Here is a 15,554-nt window from a genome sequence, read left to right as displayed (position 1 = left end):
AGTGTTAATTTTTTAAAAAAAAAAAAAAAAAAAAGTCACTGACCCAAAACTTTTGAAGGGTAATGCATATAAATATCTTATGTAATTTTGTTTATATAATTTTTTTTCTTCCTTAGTGAGGCTGCTGGAGCCACAGATGGTTATCATTAAGCCACGGGGGAAGGTCGTTTTTAGAGATGTCTTCTGTGGAGCGTACTTCACCTTTGCTGTGTCTAAAGAGGGGCACGTCTATGGATTTGGCCTTTCCAATTACCACCAGCTTGGTACGACTCCTAGCTCATTCAGTCCTGAAGATTAAATGGTCTGTTGCTGAATTTTTAGAGAATTTTCCTTCTTGTTCCTTTTTACAGGCACCCAAAGCACAAACACCTGCTTCGTTCCTGTGAAACTCGGTTCTTTCAAGAACTCCACCACCTCTTGGGTGGGTTTCTCTGGGGGGCAGCATCACACACTGTGCCTGAATTCAGAAGGTAATTCATCCGTGAACCTTATTTGTGTTACTCTTACATTAAAATGAGACTTATTTTATTTTAAGTCATGTGTTCCACCAGTGGTTCAGAATTTGTTCAACTGCTGTCTTCATCCGCAGGACAAGTGTGCAGTCTTGGTCGGGCGGAGTATGGCCGTCTGGGCCTGGGGAAGGATGCGAGGGAGAAGAGTGAGCCCACACCTGTTACCGGGATCAGTGACGTTCAGATGGTTGCCTGTGGTGCTTCTGTGAGCTACGCTGTCACTAAACAAGGTGAGACTGCACCCTGTCCTAGTTCTTATCAATTTCACTCACAATGATCTCTGACCACTTTAACCCAAAACAGATGCTTTTTGGCTTTGGGTTCATTTTGACTAATCTTAAATATTTTAGCCACTACAAGTTTTTACAAAACCTGGAATGCATTGTAAACGGTTTCAGACCACACACAAATTGTGTTAAATGCAACTAGTGATTAACCTGTATCTGAGAGGTCCTTCCTCTATGAAATTTCCTCTAGGAAAAGTGCCTAAAATAACACTACCATTTAAAAGTTTGGGATAAGTACGATTTATTTTTATTTTTTTTAAGTAAATCTCTTGTGCACACCAAGGCTGTATTTGTTCAAAAATATAGTAAAACAGTAATATTGTGAAGTGTTACAATTTAGAATAACATGATCCTTCAGAAATTATTCTAATATACTGATTTGGTGCTCAAATGTTTCTTATCAATGTTGAAAAGTTTTGCTGCTTAATATTTTTGCTATCCAGGATTCTTTGATTAGTAGAAAGTTTAATAGAACATTTATTTGAAATAGAAATCTTTTGTAACATTTTAATACATCCTTACTGAATAAAAGTATTTTTCTTTATTTAAAAAAAACAAACAAAAAAAAAGCCTTAATAGAACTTTTGAATGGTAGAGAAATTTATGGTGAAACTGCCTTTGTTTTTTGTTTTTTTTTGTACTGTTCTCTGAGGTCCACTTATGTTATCAAGATTTTTGCATTTAAAAAAAATAGTTTTTTTGAAGTAATAGGATATTTACTGTCCTGTTTTTACCCCCCTCATCAGAACGCTTTGTTAGAATAAGTATGGCGGATTTTAGACTCTGATTTTTCTGATTTCATCGTTTGGGTTGTAGCATTGTTTGTCCCTGTAGTTTTAAATGGCAAATGCCTCAAATGACACAGTGTATGTTGTTCACAAATGTATCTTCAACTTCTAATTACATTTAATTGCACCAATCAGAGCAGTTTATTTTTAGGACCAAATAGCAGAATGTACCGTTGGCTTGTTTTGATCATCAGAGGTGTTTTAGTTTTCTAACATTGCTATCTGTTGGCCAGGCTCTGTGTTTTCCTGGGGCATGGGCACCAATCTGCAGCTGGGTACAGGAGAGGAGGATGATGAATGGAGCCCAGTGGAGATGATGGGCAAGCAGCTGGAGAACCGTGTAGTTCTATCAGTGTCCAGTGGAGGGCAGCACACGGTCCTGCTGGTCAAAGACAAGCAGGAGAGCTGATCTTTAACTCCTTGACTAAAGACAGCTGAGCCAAACTACTGTATCAGTGGTATCTGTAACCTATAGCTTGATCATGACCGGGGGTGTTTGGGGTTGGGAATGCTTCCTGTGCTGAGCTAAGCTAGTGAATGAGGGAGAGGGTAGGATGAGAATCATCTAATTAAACCTTTTATCCCGCTTTATGGGGAGCCCAAACATTCACTGGATACGGTCTGGTAGATGATCGAAGATTTTTTTATGGACTTTGTTTCTTTTTCTTTGCTTTGTCTTATTTTTAACAAAGATCTTTAGTATGCTTCCTGGAGACCGCCTGTCGTGAGTGATTGTATGCATGTATGAGCTGAAAGGTGATTTAATATGTCTTTTAGATAAGTCCTGGAAAACGTTTTTTTTTTATTCCACATTTTGGTCTGAGCAATAAAAGGTTTACGATAGCAGGTCTAATCTATATCACTCACACAAAAAAAACAGATTTGGTATTCCTGTACTTTGCAGTGTTATACTGATTTCCTAAATGAAACAATTATTGTATCCATGCATTGCTGGCCCTGTGGACACTTAATAAAAATTAGGTTTTACAGAATCTGATGTATGATTACTCGTTGAAAAAAAAAGATTAAAGCGAAAAGCTTACATTTTTAATGTCTAGTTTCAAACCTTTAGTGATTATTATTACCTTTACAGGGTCTTGTGTGTGTTTTTTTTTTTTTCTGACATGCTTATATTTGTGAGTAAATTTTGATTTTAGGCAGGAAGTTTAATTAATTTTAAAATATAGAAATCTTCATTTTCTTATTCTATAATTAATTTCAGACATAAGGATTACATTTATTAAACGTTTCTACGAGAATTTCTTCTTGTAGCTGCACTTTAAAGTAAAAAAGATATTTTAAAGTAACCTCACTTTTAGAAGTGCTAAATGTTTCTTTGTATTTGTGCTGTTTATCCACTGGATGGCAGCGATGTGCTCTCAAGATTAAAGTGAGTTCTTCAGTTAAATTGCTTGCATCTTAGTATAATCCTTACAAAGTGTTTGGCTTTAGATGATTTAAAAGATTTTTTTTTTTTTTAAGTAAGTATCCCAACAGTCACTGTCTCAGTCTGAAATGCCTACTTTTGTGTTCCACAGATTAAAAATGTTTTTTTTTTACATTTATCTGAATTTCTTCTATAGAAGGTGGCCCTGTGCAACCAGAAGAAATGTATACTCTGCTATATGAAATGTCAGAGCTGATGCTTACATATGTATGTCCTAACTTGTTGAAAACACTTGAGGCTGGAAATGGTTTGGTCACTATTGATCAAATTTGCAGATCAAAACACCACTTCAGCATCCATGAAGGGGAAATGGTATTGTGCTCCTGGTCTGATCTTTGTGTTCCAGCCCACAGTGAGTCATGCTGAGAGACTTTGTGGGGTATTTTAGTTGAAAAGCCCTTCAAGGCCCACTTTCTCTGAAAGCTTTGAAATGCTAACAGCCTCTTCTGCAAGCACTTAATTGACCACCATAATTTAATGCTGTCATCAATGTTTTCTGATGTGTGAGGCAGCTGCACTGAAAAGTGGACAGGGCACTGGCTTTAAATGTTATTGTTTTTAATGCCAGCAAGCTACATTAAATGTGTTTGAGAGACATCCTTATTCGCAAAAGTATAAATGTCTCATTGTTTCCATCATGCGCTTCCAAACCTGTCATGGAAAAGTTTCACAGCAGGCAGTTCATGAATTGTTTAAAAGCACTGCTCTTTAAAGGTGCACTCAGTATTTTTGTCTCATTAAAAAGTTTGACATTGATGTTAATTCTTTAAAAAAAAAACATTTTTAAATCATGTACACATCACAACCAGCTGGAGCATTTTTCTTTCATGAAGCAAATTTTCACTAGTGAAATTTTAAAAGGAATCCATGCAATCAGGAGTTTTGAGTGGCAAATATTTCCTCACCTCAGATTTTGCAGCAGGTTCAAGTTGGTCACATGGATTTGCCATGTTGGCCAACAGAAAGCTGTTCATGTTTTTTCTTTTCTTTTTTAAGAACAAAAAAAATTGTAGAGTGCACCATCACTGATACAAATGTGGACACAAGTAAAGCGCTTCTGTTTTCAAAACTGAAAACTGGCATGCCTGTAATTGTTGGGGTTAGATATGATATTTTCTGTTCTTTCAGGCATGAAATGTGCATTGTATGTTTATAACATCAGGATGCCTTTAACCATTAGACCAGTGGTTATTGATGGTTGCTCTGGAAACCGAACAGAGCAACTCTTAAAGGAAGATTGGTCTTATTGGAAATGGGTATGATTTTACCATATTCCCCCGAGATAAATTATATGGGAACTGAACTAAGCTTAGAGCATAACTGACCTAATATATACTGCATTTAATATTTATACATATATTTTGTTTTAGCTATATGTGACAGTTGACAGTCCAATACATATATGGTAAAAAATATAGTCAACTGAAGAGGCTATGCATATTCTCCTCCAAAGAAATATTACTTTAAGTTTTTGATTTAGCACTTTACCCTGTGGACATGTTTACATCACTTGCCAAATGTATAAGAATGTGAGTTGAGTGTAAAATCTACACTTAGCCCGCAGCTTGTTAATAGCGCATCTCATAATAAGGACACTGAATGGGGTTGAGCGCAATTTAGTGCAGAGTGTGATCCTATTGATCAATCTAGCTGACATGCTGTCTCTCTTGTCATTACTGTGCCTCGTGATGCTTCCCTCCACCCAAACAGCATTGCTCTCAGATCTGCTGTTTATGCCATTATGTAACTGGCACTCCAAACCACAATCATGAGGAACCGGAGAAGCACATAAACGACATTTGCTGACCATAATGATGTTGTTCGTTATTCAGGCCATTTGCTCATCTAAGATTCTGTATTTGTGTCTGTTGGCCGGTTGAGACTCTGTATCCTTCCATAGCCATTTCCAGAGTCCATTATCCCTACTATGGCACAAGGAATACGCCAATGCTTTAAATGTCAGGGTGCTGCTTTCAAATATAACAGGTGGGCTGCTTCCGCTCCTCTCGCATCCAGAATGCCACAGTAAACAGGATCCCTCTTTTCAATTAAGCTGCAAAAACAAACCAGCTTGGATTTATTAACAGCATAGTTTCACTCTTGACTTCCTGACAATCAACATATAAGTGTTTCAGGACCTATTTTATACCCTGTCTGTGAAAAGTGCAGAGATCCTTTGGAGCCCTTTGATTTTCATACCTTATTTTTGGTTTCTTTCCATTGTGACAAATAAATGTGGACTAATTATTTAATTTGACCAAATTAACAATATAACTAAATATACAATGAACTAAATAGATTCGCTGTTAAATCGACAGTATGTTGTAGAATTTTGAGACTTTGGAGCCCCCTACAGTTAAGTGAGTGCAATTCATTGTTGTAAATGTAGCACTGTAGTAATTACAGTGGATAGCTGTAATGTTACCTTTATTATTGTAAGATACGAGGGTCTGTATTACTTACCATTGGAGAAAGCGTAACGGTCAACTTGGATAACGTGTGCCTTGACAAACAATCACATTACAGCCTTGAAGACATTGAATATCAAACAGAGTTGTGCGACAGTCAATCGCCGTTTACGGATACTATAGAAATAAATGAGAAGTGCCGTAAAATAAATTCTACCTGTCGCAAAAAGTCAGTGACCTCTTAAAAAATTGCTTTTTTTTTGGTGTAAACTCTAAAAATAGTTCAATTCAAAACTACTGTTTAATGACAAACAAGTTGAAGATTAGCTGATAGGCTGTCAATTCTTTAAACGATAAGCTGTTTCCTCACTAAAGCGGTTTAGGCTCCTCCAATGACATCCATTCAAAAACAAAAAAGGCCTCTGGTCTCTTTCCCTGCGTACCGCGAAAGCGGCAGCGTTAGCATTAGACGTTACGCTTTTTTGGCTAAAAGTTGCAGGCTTGCCTTCCAGTGGCTTTGGCTGTACATGTGCATTTGTTGCTGCCCCTAAAGCCCATTTCACGCAATTTCGTACTGCTCTCCAAACTTACATAGGCCTACTCCCAGATCTTAGGAGGGAGCGAGGGGAAAAAAACAGAAGCCATTCACCTTATTAAAAGTAAGTGTACAATCAAAGTGAATTTGAAACTGATAATTCAAGGTTTTAAAAAAGCACTACACCCAGTTTTACCATATTGTTTTTCCATACAATGGAAGTAGATGGTGACTTAAAGGTGCAGTGTGTACATTTTGCGACTCGCAACCAACGGCTCAGTCCCCCGCTTACCCCTCACTTTAGAGAAGCTACGGTGGCCAATACAGGACTAAGATGTCGTCGGTAAAGACAGCAGAGAGCAATGAGATAAACGAGATCTAAATTTAGCGGGAACGGTCGGGTCGGGAAGAAAATAAAAGGAGTGAATATATAGTGGGAGCGGGTGGGTGCGGAATATAACCTTGCGGGAGTGGGACTAAAAAAATAGTCCCGCGCAGACCTCTAGATCAAGGTTTCCCCATTAATGGCTGTACACAAAGCAGCGCTCAGCTCACAAACACTGCTTTATCAGACATTACATGCAAGATGAAATGAAAATTACATCCCAAATTTTCTGAAGACAGTCGGTTTCCTTCAGAAATACAGTGATATAAAAACACCCGCACTGGGTTTCGATTTTGAAATGTGCAGTGCTCATGTTTGTTCAACGAAGTCAAAGCCTTTTGGAAAATTTATTTGTGACTGACAGTTTTGATATTGTGGCAGGCTGCCACAAATAAATCAATATATGGGAAACACTGATAGATGAGGTTTCTTTACAAAGGTAAATAAAGGAATTATATTTGCTTAATTATTCAATAAATCAATGTTATTGCGATTATTGTTACTTGTTCATCAACAGTAACAGTGTGTCGGTGTTTTATTCGCAAGAACAGCATAGTGACGAAACGCGCTCTGTCTACTGTACGAACATGTTGGCGACTTCCATGTAAGGGGACCCGCTGTTTATGTAGTTATAAAATTGCTCATTCTAAGTTAATAAAAACATAACGTTCATTATGTAAGGTCTTTATACACCTCTGAAAACATAGTTGTTGTATATTATATTGCATTTCTGTCAATAGATCGATGTAAATATTACACATTGCACCTTTAAATAATTATTAACTGACGATGCATTTTTAACTAGCCTGAGTAAAATGACATTTTGTTTCTTATGACTAGACAGACGACAAAAGTCAGCAAAAATACAAACGATTTTCTTTATACAACAGTCATTATACAACAACCTCTTTTTAATTTTTTTATCTTGTTTCAAGAGCACTTATCCAGTATATTTCATAACAGGGGGTCTATAGGTTGTCTGCTGAAGAGATTATGTAACAGTGCTTGAGTCTCCAACCTTTACAAGTACCTGCAGAAAATTAGCATAGTAGTCTTTCATTTCTCTTTTTAAGGCTTTTGTTATATTTTTACCAAACACAATTTAAATCTTCAAAACACATTAAAAGGTTGACAGGCTTATTTATCATTCAATAAATAATGAGATGATAAATGTATTTTTTCATGAGATGATGAATGTGTATCTTAGAAGTCTTGCTCGTCATGTGAGTATAGTGAAAATTATTTTAGATAAAGGTTATTTTTTTCCCAACATCCATGCAACCTACAGAAATATTTTTTTGTTTTTGTTTAGCTTTCACAACATAATCACTGACAGTTAAGATCATTTGTGATGTCTAATGTCTGGTGCCATAAAAATATAATCATGAGGAAATATCCAACAGTTGCACAAAAGTACATACAGGTTCTACAGCAAAGCAATACTCACTGCTAATACATAAACATCCTTGACTGGAAAAAGTTTGTCTATAACAGCTCAAGAAACTAAACTCACTCTCCTTTTACAACAAAGCTGACATTTAGAATCAAACGCTAATATCACAAAATGACTCAATAAATGTCATTTCAACTTTGGAATTTGAAGAAGGTCAAAAAACAGCTATTCTGTGCTAATGGCAATGAAATGCAAGAATGGTTGCACTAAATACTTCATTACAAAGAACTAATATGAAAATATCTAAAAGCCCCTCTGTAATAGTCTCAGAGCTCATCTACACATACTATATGCTCCTAGTATGAACACTGTATACTTCATAGTCAAAGGTCATCAAACACCTTCACTAGTAGCACAAATTTACAAAATGACACCTTATCAAGCACCATGAAATGAATAATGTGTCGAGAGTTTATATAACAGTGTGTTTTAAAAGCCATCCTGAGGGAAGGAGCCCTGTCATCCATGCAAATCTATCCTGCAAGCATTGAGATTAAATTTTGCTCCATTCTCTCTGTATCCGACACCTCTCTCTTTATCCATATATATTTATCCTCAGGTTTAATGAAATCCTTTTATTATGGAGTGGAAAAAGACTTCTGTACATTTTCATTGTTCGGTGAAGCAAGATTGCTTCTCTCTTTAAATGAAAATCTTACAGCTTATTTTATTGTTTGAGAAGTTGAATTTGTGTATTTAGTTCATTGTTTGGACATTTGTATTTCTGTTACAAGTTCCTACAAGTTCCAAGGAAATGCATTGACTTTCATTTAAAAATCTGAGTATGGGAATCGATTTTGATGGGTCATATACCACTCATGAATGTAGATTTCCTGTTGACCATTCAAGGCCACATCTTTGATGTTTTTTTTTCAAAGCATGATTATTGTACATTGGTCCAAATGGTCTCATTTCCTCCCTTAGGAAAACAGTTTGCAGTGAGCCATCCATTGCTTTTCCACAAAGTGAAATTAAGAAAGGTAGAAAAAGTCGACTAACAAACCAACATGGCATTTTGCCTTCAGTATATGGGCTTGTTGTCAAGTTGTATTTACCTTAAAGGAGCTTAAAACTCAGTGGTGGAGATCTGGGTGTCCTCAGACTGCAGATCTTTCTGTGTCCTTGGTTGTGTATCAGAAGGCATCTGTTCCAGGTCTAGTCATGTGGGCTGTTTCATCGATTCAGACTTGGCGCACACCGAGATGGGCTCTCTCGTGGCACTACGGGCTCTGGAAAAGCTGCTCTGCTCCATGCGGGAACGAAAGGGCAAGCAGAATTCTCTGAAGCACCTCTTGAAGTTTTCATCCAGAAACGCATACAGGACTGGGTTGAGGCTGCTGTTTATGTAGCCCAGAGCAATACACAGATGCCAACAGGCGACCACAAGCAGATTCTTCTGGTCGATCTCCACCACAGTTTTGATGATGATGAAGATATGGATGGGGGTCCAGCAGATGATGAAGGCCGCCACCACCACCAATACCATACGGGTTATGCGCCGGAGATTCCTGTCCTTCTCTTTGGAGCCGGACAGCAAGCGTACACTCTTGAGACGAAGGATCATCAGGCCGTAACAGATGGTGATGACCAAGACGGGAACCACAAAGGCGAAAATGAAAACACAGATCTTGGTCACAGTATCCCAGTACCAATCTGGGTCTGGGAATTTCAACGTGCAGACTGTTTTGCCTGTGAAGAATGTATGTGAAAAGAAGATAAGAAGGTGAGTCTAGAGTCATTTCTTAGTTGAATTTACTGATTCCAAGAGCGCTGAAATATATTATTCTGTGCACGTTATATCATTGTGCAAGGTGACAACAAGTGACTTCCTGCATCCCTACTAATAGTATGTGAGAAGTAGTATGTCCGAATTCATAGACCAGTATGTGAAAATCTGAAGTGCGCATTTGATGGGCATTTTACTAGGATTTGTAAATGGCAGTGAATCAACACAACTGACGCTGTAAGGTCATATGATAATGACAACATGATATATGTAGCATGTCCAAATTTCATTCATAATATATTGGACATAATGTCAAGTCAAGTCACCATTATTTATATAGTGCTTTTTACAATGCAGATTGTGTCAAAGCAGCTTTACAGTATTAAACAGGGAACAAACTGTTTACGAACAGGGAATTAATGTTGCGAACAAAGTTTCAAACCAAATGTAGTACCTACTAGACAGTGTGCAATTTCATACACAGATATTGACTTTATGATAAAAAAAAACTCATTCAGGACCCAAGACAAGTTACTGTCCTAATGAGCGAGTCATTGGAATTATTAATTTAACCAGTTTGTTTAAATAGGATAATTCATCCAGGAAATGAACACTATGATGTGCTGCTCTGAGAGCGTTAAGCAATTCAGTATGGTTTTGTTTTTAAATATCTAAAATATTACTCAGTATTAACATCTAGTTCACTGAGCTAAAAAAAAAAAAAGTCATGTTATACTAATGCTTGTCTATGATTATGTGCTGTCGAACTGAGTGACAGCCATAAATTCACTGACAAATTGAATCATTTACTTTTTAAACAATCAATAAGCTGAATAACACGTACTTTTTCCCACTCATTTTGTCCTCACCTGTGGGTGTCACTCTAGTAACGGCCATAACCATGACTGGGAAGCCGACAGCAGAGGAGAGAATCCATATGCAGATGTTGATGATCTTTGCTTTGATTGGTATGCGGAAGTCCAGGGCTCTCACTGGATGGCACACAGCAATGTAACGGTCTACACTCATCATCGTCAGAGTGAAAATACTGGTAAACATGTTGTAGTAGTCAATAGCAATGACCAATTTACACAAGAGCTCCCCAAATGGCCAGGTGCTCATGAGGTATTTGGCACTCTGGAAGGGCAAAGTACTGGTGGCTAATGCATCAGCCAAAGCCAGGTTAAAGATGTAAATGTTGGTAGCTGTCTTCATCTTTGTGTACCTGAAGAAGAAAAGAGAAAAAGTCAGTCTGAGATATTCAGCAAGATGAACACTTCATAATTTTCGAATGTCGATCTGCTGCACCTGGGTTTGCAATGACGATATGAACATTGATGAATACAGATGCAGATGAATGGGATGCACTGATTGTGCATGATTTGAGGTTCTTCTCTGCTTTGCCCTCTTCATTATAAATATCGCATATGGTTAACATGATGATCAATTCAAAAAATGGAAAAAAAAGAGAACCATATGTGCTCTTTTAACACCCTTCCACATTGTAATAAATTTTTATGGTCAAGAATTAAAATGTCAACCTATGAAAATGATGCCATGCATTGGTATATTCATTATTCTTTATATTCTGGTGATTTGATAAAAACATTATTTTTTCAAAACTTGGCTTGTTATGCTTGTTTTCCATTAAAACACAACATTAACACAATATAGTATTTTTTCAAACTTTTTGGATATCATTGTGTTTATTTTTAAGCTACTAGTAAAAAAATTTGTGCCACTTTTTTTGAACAATCATTATTTTAGTTATTATTATTATTATTATTATTATTATTATTATTACTATTATTAGAGATATAATGGATGATCTGGCTATAATGGCTAAAAATTAAAATTTTAATGGCTGTGCAGAGATTGTGATAAAGTGTATAGTTACAACATCTACCAGCAGGTGCTAACAATATGCTTTCATTAAATGAAGGTGTCTCTCTGTGATATCATACAATAATCAGCTCATAATTTTCTCTCTCTTTTTTATCCAAATTAGTAGTAGGCCGATGAATGATGGGGTATCCTTTGAAAGGATGTGAACATAGTTACTAAAGAAAAGCCCAATGCCAAAGGCATAAATTCGTATCCATTGATTATCCTCTCTTTGAGATTTGTCTGGTGCCCACACACTGTGATATCTTTTGAGGACTTGACATTTGAAGTCTCACAGAGAAGAAGAGAGAAGACAGCACATCCATTAGTGACACTACAGTTTATTCCTCTCTTTGTACATGGCTATACTGTACATGTGGTGAGATGAATAAATCCATTATTATAAGTTCCATTAAGTCTTTTGTACCGAGTGCATAATATGTTTTGTTGTATATCCATGACTCATGTTTGTATCTCTAATTTTACACTAGTCCCTCATTCTGGTTTGCTATGTTTTGTTGTACTCTTAGCACTGCCATGAATCACGTTTCACACTAATTCATTGTATCAGGGAACATTTTTCTGTCACAAACCTGTTATGAAAAATAATGTTTAGAGATAGTGCCATGTTATTGACATTTAAATGGTGTGTGGGCACAATTTTCCAATGATTGTTTGTTTTGTATATATTTTTGTATTGTTGACCAATGAATATATTGCAAATAGTTTTTTGTAATTTTAAGCAGAAACTTCACTCAATTTTGTTATGTTTGTGTTTAAAACAAGAAAAAAAAATCTAAAAAGGAGTCTTAAAATCTCATGTAATTGTGTTTCCGTTTACTTTTTTGGGACGTTAAGATATTTTTACAAGACAAACAAGAAAAAAGGTATTTTTTGTGCAGCATGAGAAGTAATGGAATAAAATGAGGGGAAAACTTTGATATGGTTGCAGTCTAAAATGTATTTATATCATGTTTTCTGTCTGCAGTTGAAACTTTAGGGGGAATTATTAATGAGTTCTTTTCACATCAGACTTCCTATTGTACAGTTTCTGCCTTCCAGGCTGATACGCTTTAATACTCTCTTCTGCTACATTTTTTATGTCTCCAAATGGGAAAAGGCTTCTTTGAAAGACAGGCAATCCAGACATCGCGAATATGATTAGCTCATTCAGACTTTTCCTCTTAGGCAGTGGTTTTGCACTCCTGAAGATATGTGCTGTGAATAGATTAGAAAGATGTGATCTAGCTGAATTGTAATATTTCTGTGATCTGAACCCCTCGGAGGGAACTCCATATATTTCAAGGCAGGTCTTTTTGGTTTTGGATTTTTGCTCTGTCCGATTTTCTTTTGCCTAAATAGGCAAAATACACAGGTTTCTAAAGCTGTGAACTACGTATGTATGTTTTCGTAGTTTGTTTTAAATGTATGCAACCTAACATAAACACTTTGTTTTCTTATGAATAATTAGCTCTGTGCTTGGTAACATCATTTTCCTGGGATTGATTATACTCATGCTGTATTATTTGTGCTTGAAGTTATTTATAAGCTTTGGTTGAGGGTGTGGAGCTTTTGACAGTCTATATAGTTCTTGAATATAAAATATATTAAAATAGTTTAAAAAGAACATTTAGAAATGGTGTTTCTTTCGCGGTTCTACATTGGGTTTCTGAGGAGCCCCAAATGGTGCTTTTCAATTTTACTGTGATAGAACCTTTAAGGAGTTTCAAAAATGACAGCATAACATTAAATATAATTTTTTTTTTTGCTTAATAAAGCCTTTTGTTCCAAATATGTTTTCTTATGTTCCTTTTGGCTTTGAGGAGTTGAGTATCGAACCTCAATATAAGGAACTCATTCTTTCTCTCTATATATATAGTTTATAAATACACAGTGCTGGGAAGATTACAAACTGTACTTAGTTATTGAATTCAAGTTACATGAGGAAAATTGCAATTAGTAATGTAATCTATTTCATTACACATTTTAGTTAATAATCTGATTACTTTTGACCTACCATGTGTATCACATTAACTATAGGCTTATAATGTTCCATACTGATATGAAGTGCAAAGAGAAAGAAAACGTATTCCATTCTTTGTTATCAACAACACGAAGTGCAATAAACATCACATCAGGGTTTTCCCAAACTGGGGTTTGTAAAGAACTGCAGGGAATTTGTAAACTGATGAAAAGCCAATAATTAATGAAATCGTAAAAGTATATTATTTGTTTATGTTCTGAGGCCTCTCAATTGTCTGTGCAATTACAGCCACCTGACTAGTGGCTGGTCTGTGTGCAGTCGCACAAAACTGGAGGACTTTCCAAACATATATAAGCAATAGGCTTATATAAAAAACGACAGATAAAATGAATAATTTGGGAGGATGAATCAATTATGAATAATTTACTGCCATTTTTAAATATTATCTAATCAATAAAAACAGTAACTGTGGTTTGATATGACAATTTTAAAAAGTAATATAAACAAATTACAAGTATTCATTTTTGTAGCCTAATCCAATTATCTAATCCAGATTACATAATGACTGTAAATTGCATGAAAAGAACATGAGACCAGATGATAACAGCAGCTTTCACAAGTGAGCTTTGAATTGTACATGCTGTGAAAATTGTTCTTCCTCCATAAACTACCCCTGAGCTAAACTGGCATATCTGTGGGTGATATAATTTGGACTGGTTCTGTTCTCTGTTCCATTGGTGCTGAGTGGAGGGTTCTCACAGCCACCCTCAGATCAGCACTTCAAAAATCTCACTGCTCAGCCCTGTCTCTTACCTTCCACCACTTGCTTAGATTCCAAAAAAAATTCCATTTCCACCACATTCTCTGTAGCTACTACATTCCCGGGGTTCAAATATATCTAAGAAATATTTGCATGCGTGCATCTTTCTCTTTAGTCTTTGTGCACTTAAACTTCTATTTATTAATGTCAAAATGTGATAAATTAAATAATGATCATCCCACTTCCTGAGACTTCATATTCACTGAAATAAATTATTTCTCTTACCTGACCACACCGTACATAACCAGAATATTTCCAAACAGTCCCACCACGCAGATGACAGAGTACAGCGCGGTGATGCACACAGCGATAGCGACCGCAGTGCTGTCTTTCACCGCCTTCGGCTCGCTGCCTCCGCTCCAGTTGGACAGAGGTCCCGCTGGTTCCTCCATAAAGCTCGAGTTTGGCCGAATTAAAGGATACCGCTCGGAAAAATCACTAACAGTCACTGTTATAGGCTCCATTATGCGCTTTCCCTGTATAACGCCAAACGCCTTCTAATTAAGTAAAAATCATAAACGTCTTTCATCTAAAAGACAGAGAAAGATACAGAACAGCAGCTGAAAGAACATCAACTCCGCTGGTCACTCTGGTCACTTTACGCAGCCCTCCTTTTCTCCTCTCTTCTGCTCTTCTCAGCAGCGCACTCGACTTCCAACTGAGCGTGTTGCTGTGCATGCGCTCGTACTTTCTCCCGAAGTTAGTAGCCTATATACTATAGAGGAAAGACTAGTGCAACACATGGCAACTACGCCCGCACTCAAAAGTGTCACTCGCAATACTGGAAACCTGTACTAGCCATGCTATTTTACTATTATAAGTGCGTTTATTTTCCATTTTAGGTCTACATAGTTCAAGTAACTATAGTTCAGTTCAGTTCTGTGGAAATCTGTGAAACACAAAGCCTAAAATGTATATTTCTCTGAGTCTATCTATCTATCTATCTATCTATCTATCTATCGTAGGGCTGCCAACTCTCACGCATTCAGCCCAAGACTCGAAATTGACACTGTTCTCAAGCTCTCATCACAGGTCCATTTTCTCACGCAATGAAAAGCACCCTCAAACGAAAGCAAGATTTGCCAAATCTGTAGGCGAAACAGATTTGGCAATCTCTCCATTACATATTAGTGTTTGCGCTTTGGAGAGCATCAAAAGTTTCTATTTACAACGCCTTTTTGTAGCGTTGAGCAAGGTAGCCAATCACAGACATATCCGTTGATTTCTGGGACACTTTTGATTGGCCATGGGCCATGGCGTTCAAATTAGTCAGAATTCACTCGCCGCTCAATGTTTTTATCTGCACGCTGGTGAAACGTCTCATT

At 36.7% G+C, this 15,554-nt stretch overlaps 2 protein-coding genes across 3 annotated transcripts in view; one reads left to right on the top strand and one right to left on the bottom strand.

Moving 5' to 3' along the window:
• The window catches only part of LOC107704965 (regulator of chromosome condensation-like), a 10,164-nt gene extending 7,547 nt beyond the window's left edge, over positions 1 to 2,617 (top strand). The window contains exons 7-10 of one of the 2 annotated variants that reach the window (XM_016508057.1): positions 117 to 263; positions 351 to 470; positions 590 to 742; positions 1,821 to 2,617. In XM_016508057.1, the coding sequence (XP_016363543.1) occupies positions 117 to 263; positions 351 to 470; positions 590 to 742; positions 1,821 to 1,996 (596 nt within the window). In that variant the 3' untranslated portion in view covers positions 1,997 to 2,617. The remainder of the gene's footprint in view (positions 1 to 116; positions 264 to 350; positions 471 to 589; positions 743 to 1,820) is intronic. The other variant, XM_016508056.1, reaches the window with a different exon arrangement.
• Positions 2,618 to 7,678: 5,061 nt separating this feature from the next.
• LOC107704878 (delta-type opioid receptor-like) lies at positions 7,679 to 14,807 on the bottom strand. The gene is made up of 3 exons (XM_016507897.1): positions 14,455 to 14,807; positions 10,411 to 10,766; positions 7,679 to 9,504 (listed from the first exon to the last, which is right to left on the bottom strand). The coding sequence occupies exons 1-3, from the start codon at positions 14,691 to 14,693 to the stop codon at positions 8,975 to 8,977; spliced, it is 1,125 nt and encodes a 374-aa protein (XP_016363383.1). The 5' UTR covers positions 14,694 to 14,807; the 3' UTR covers positions 7,679 to 8,974.
• Positions 14,808 to 15,554: the final 747 nt, after the last annotated feature.

The sequence above is a fragment of the Sinocyclocheilus anshuiensis genome, unplaced genomic scaffold (assembly GCF_001515605.1).
Source record: "Sinocyclocheilus anshuiensis isolate Anshui unplaced genomic scaffold, SAMN03320099.WGS_v1.1 scaffold702, whole genome shotgun sequence".
In the NCBI taxonomy this organism is placed as follows: Eukaryota; Metazoa; Chordata; class Actinopteri; order Cypriniformes; family Cyprinidae; genus Sinocyclocheilus; species Sinocyclocheilus anshuiensis.
Note: the sequence above shows the minus strand (reverse complement) of the source record. Positions and strands in the feature narration are given on the sequence as shown.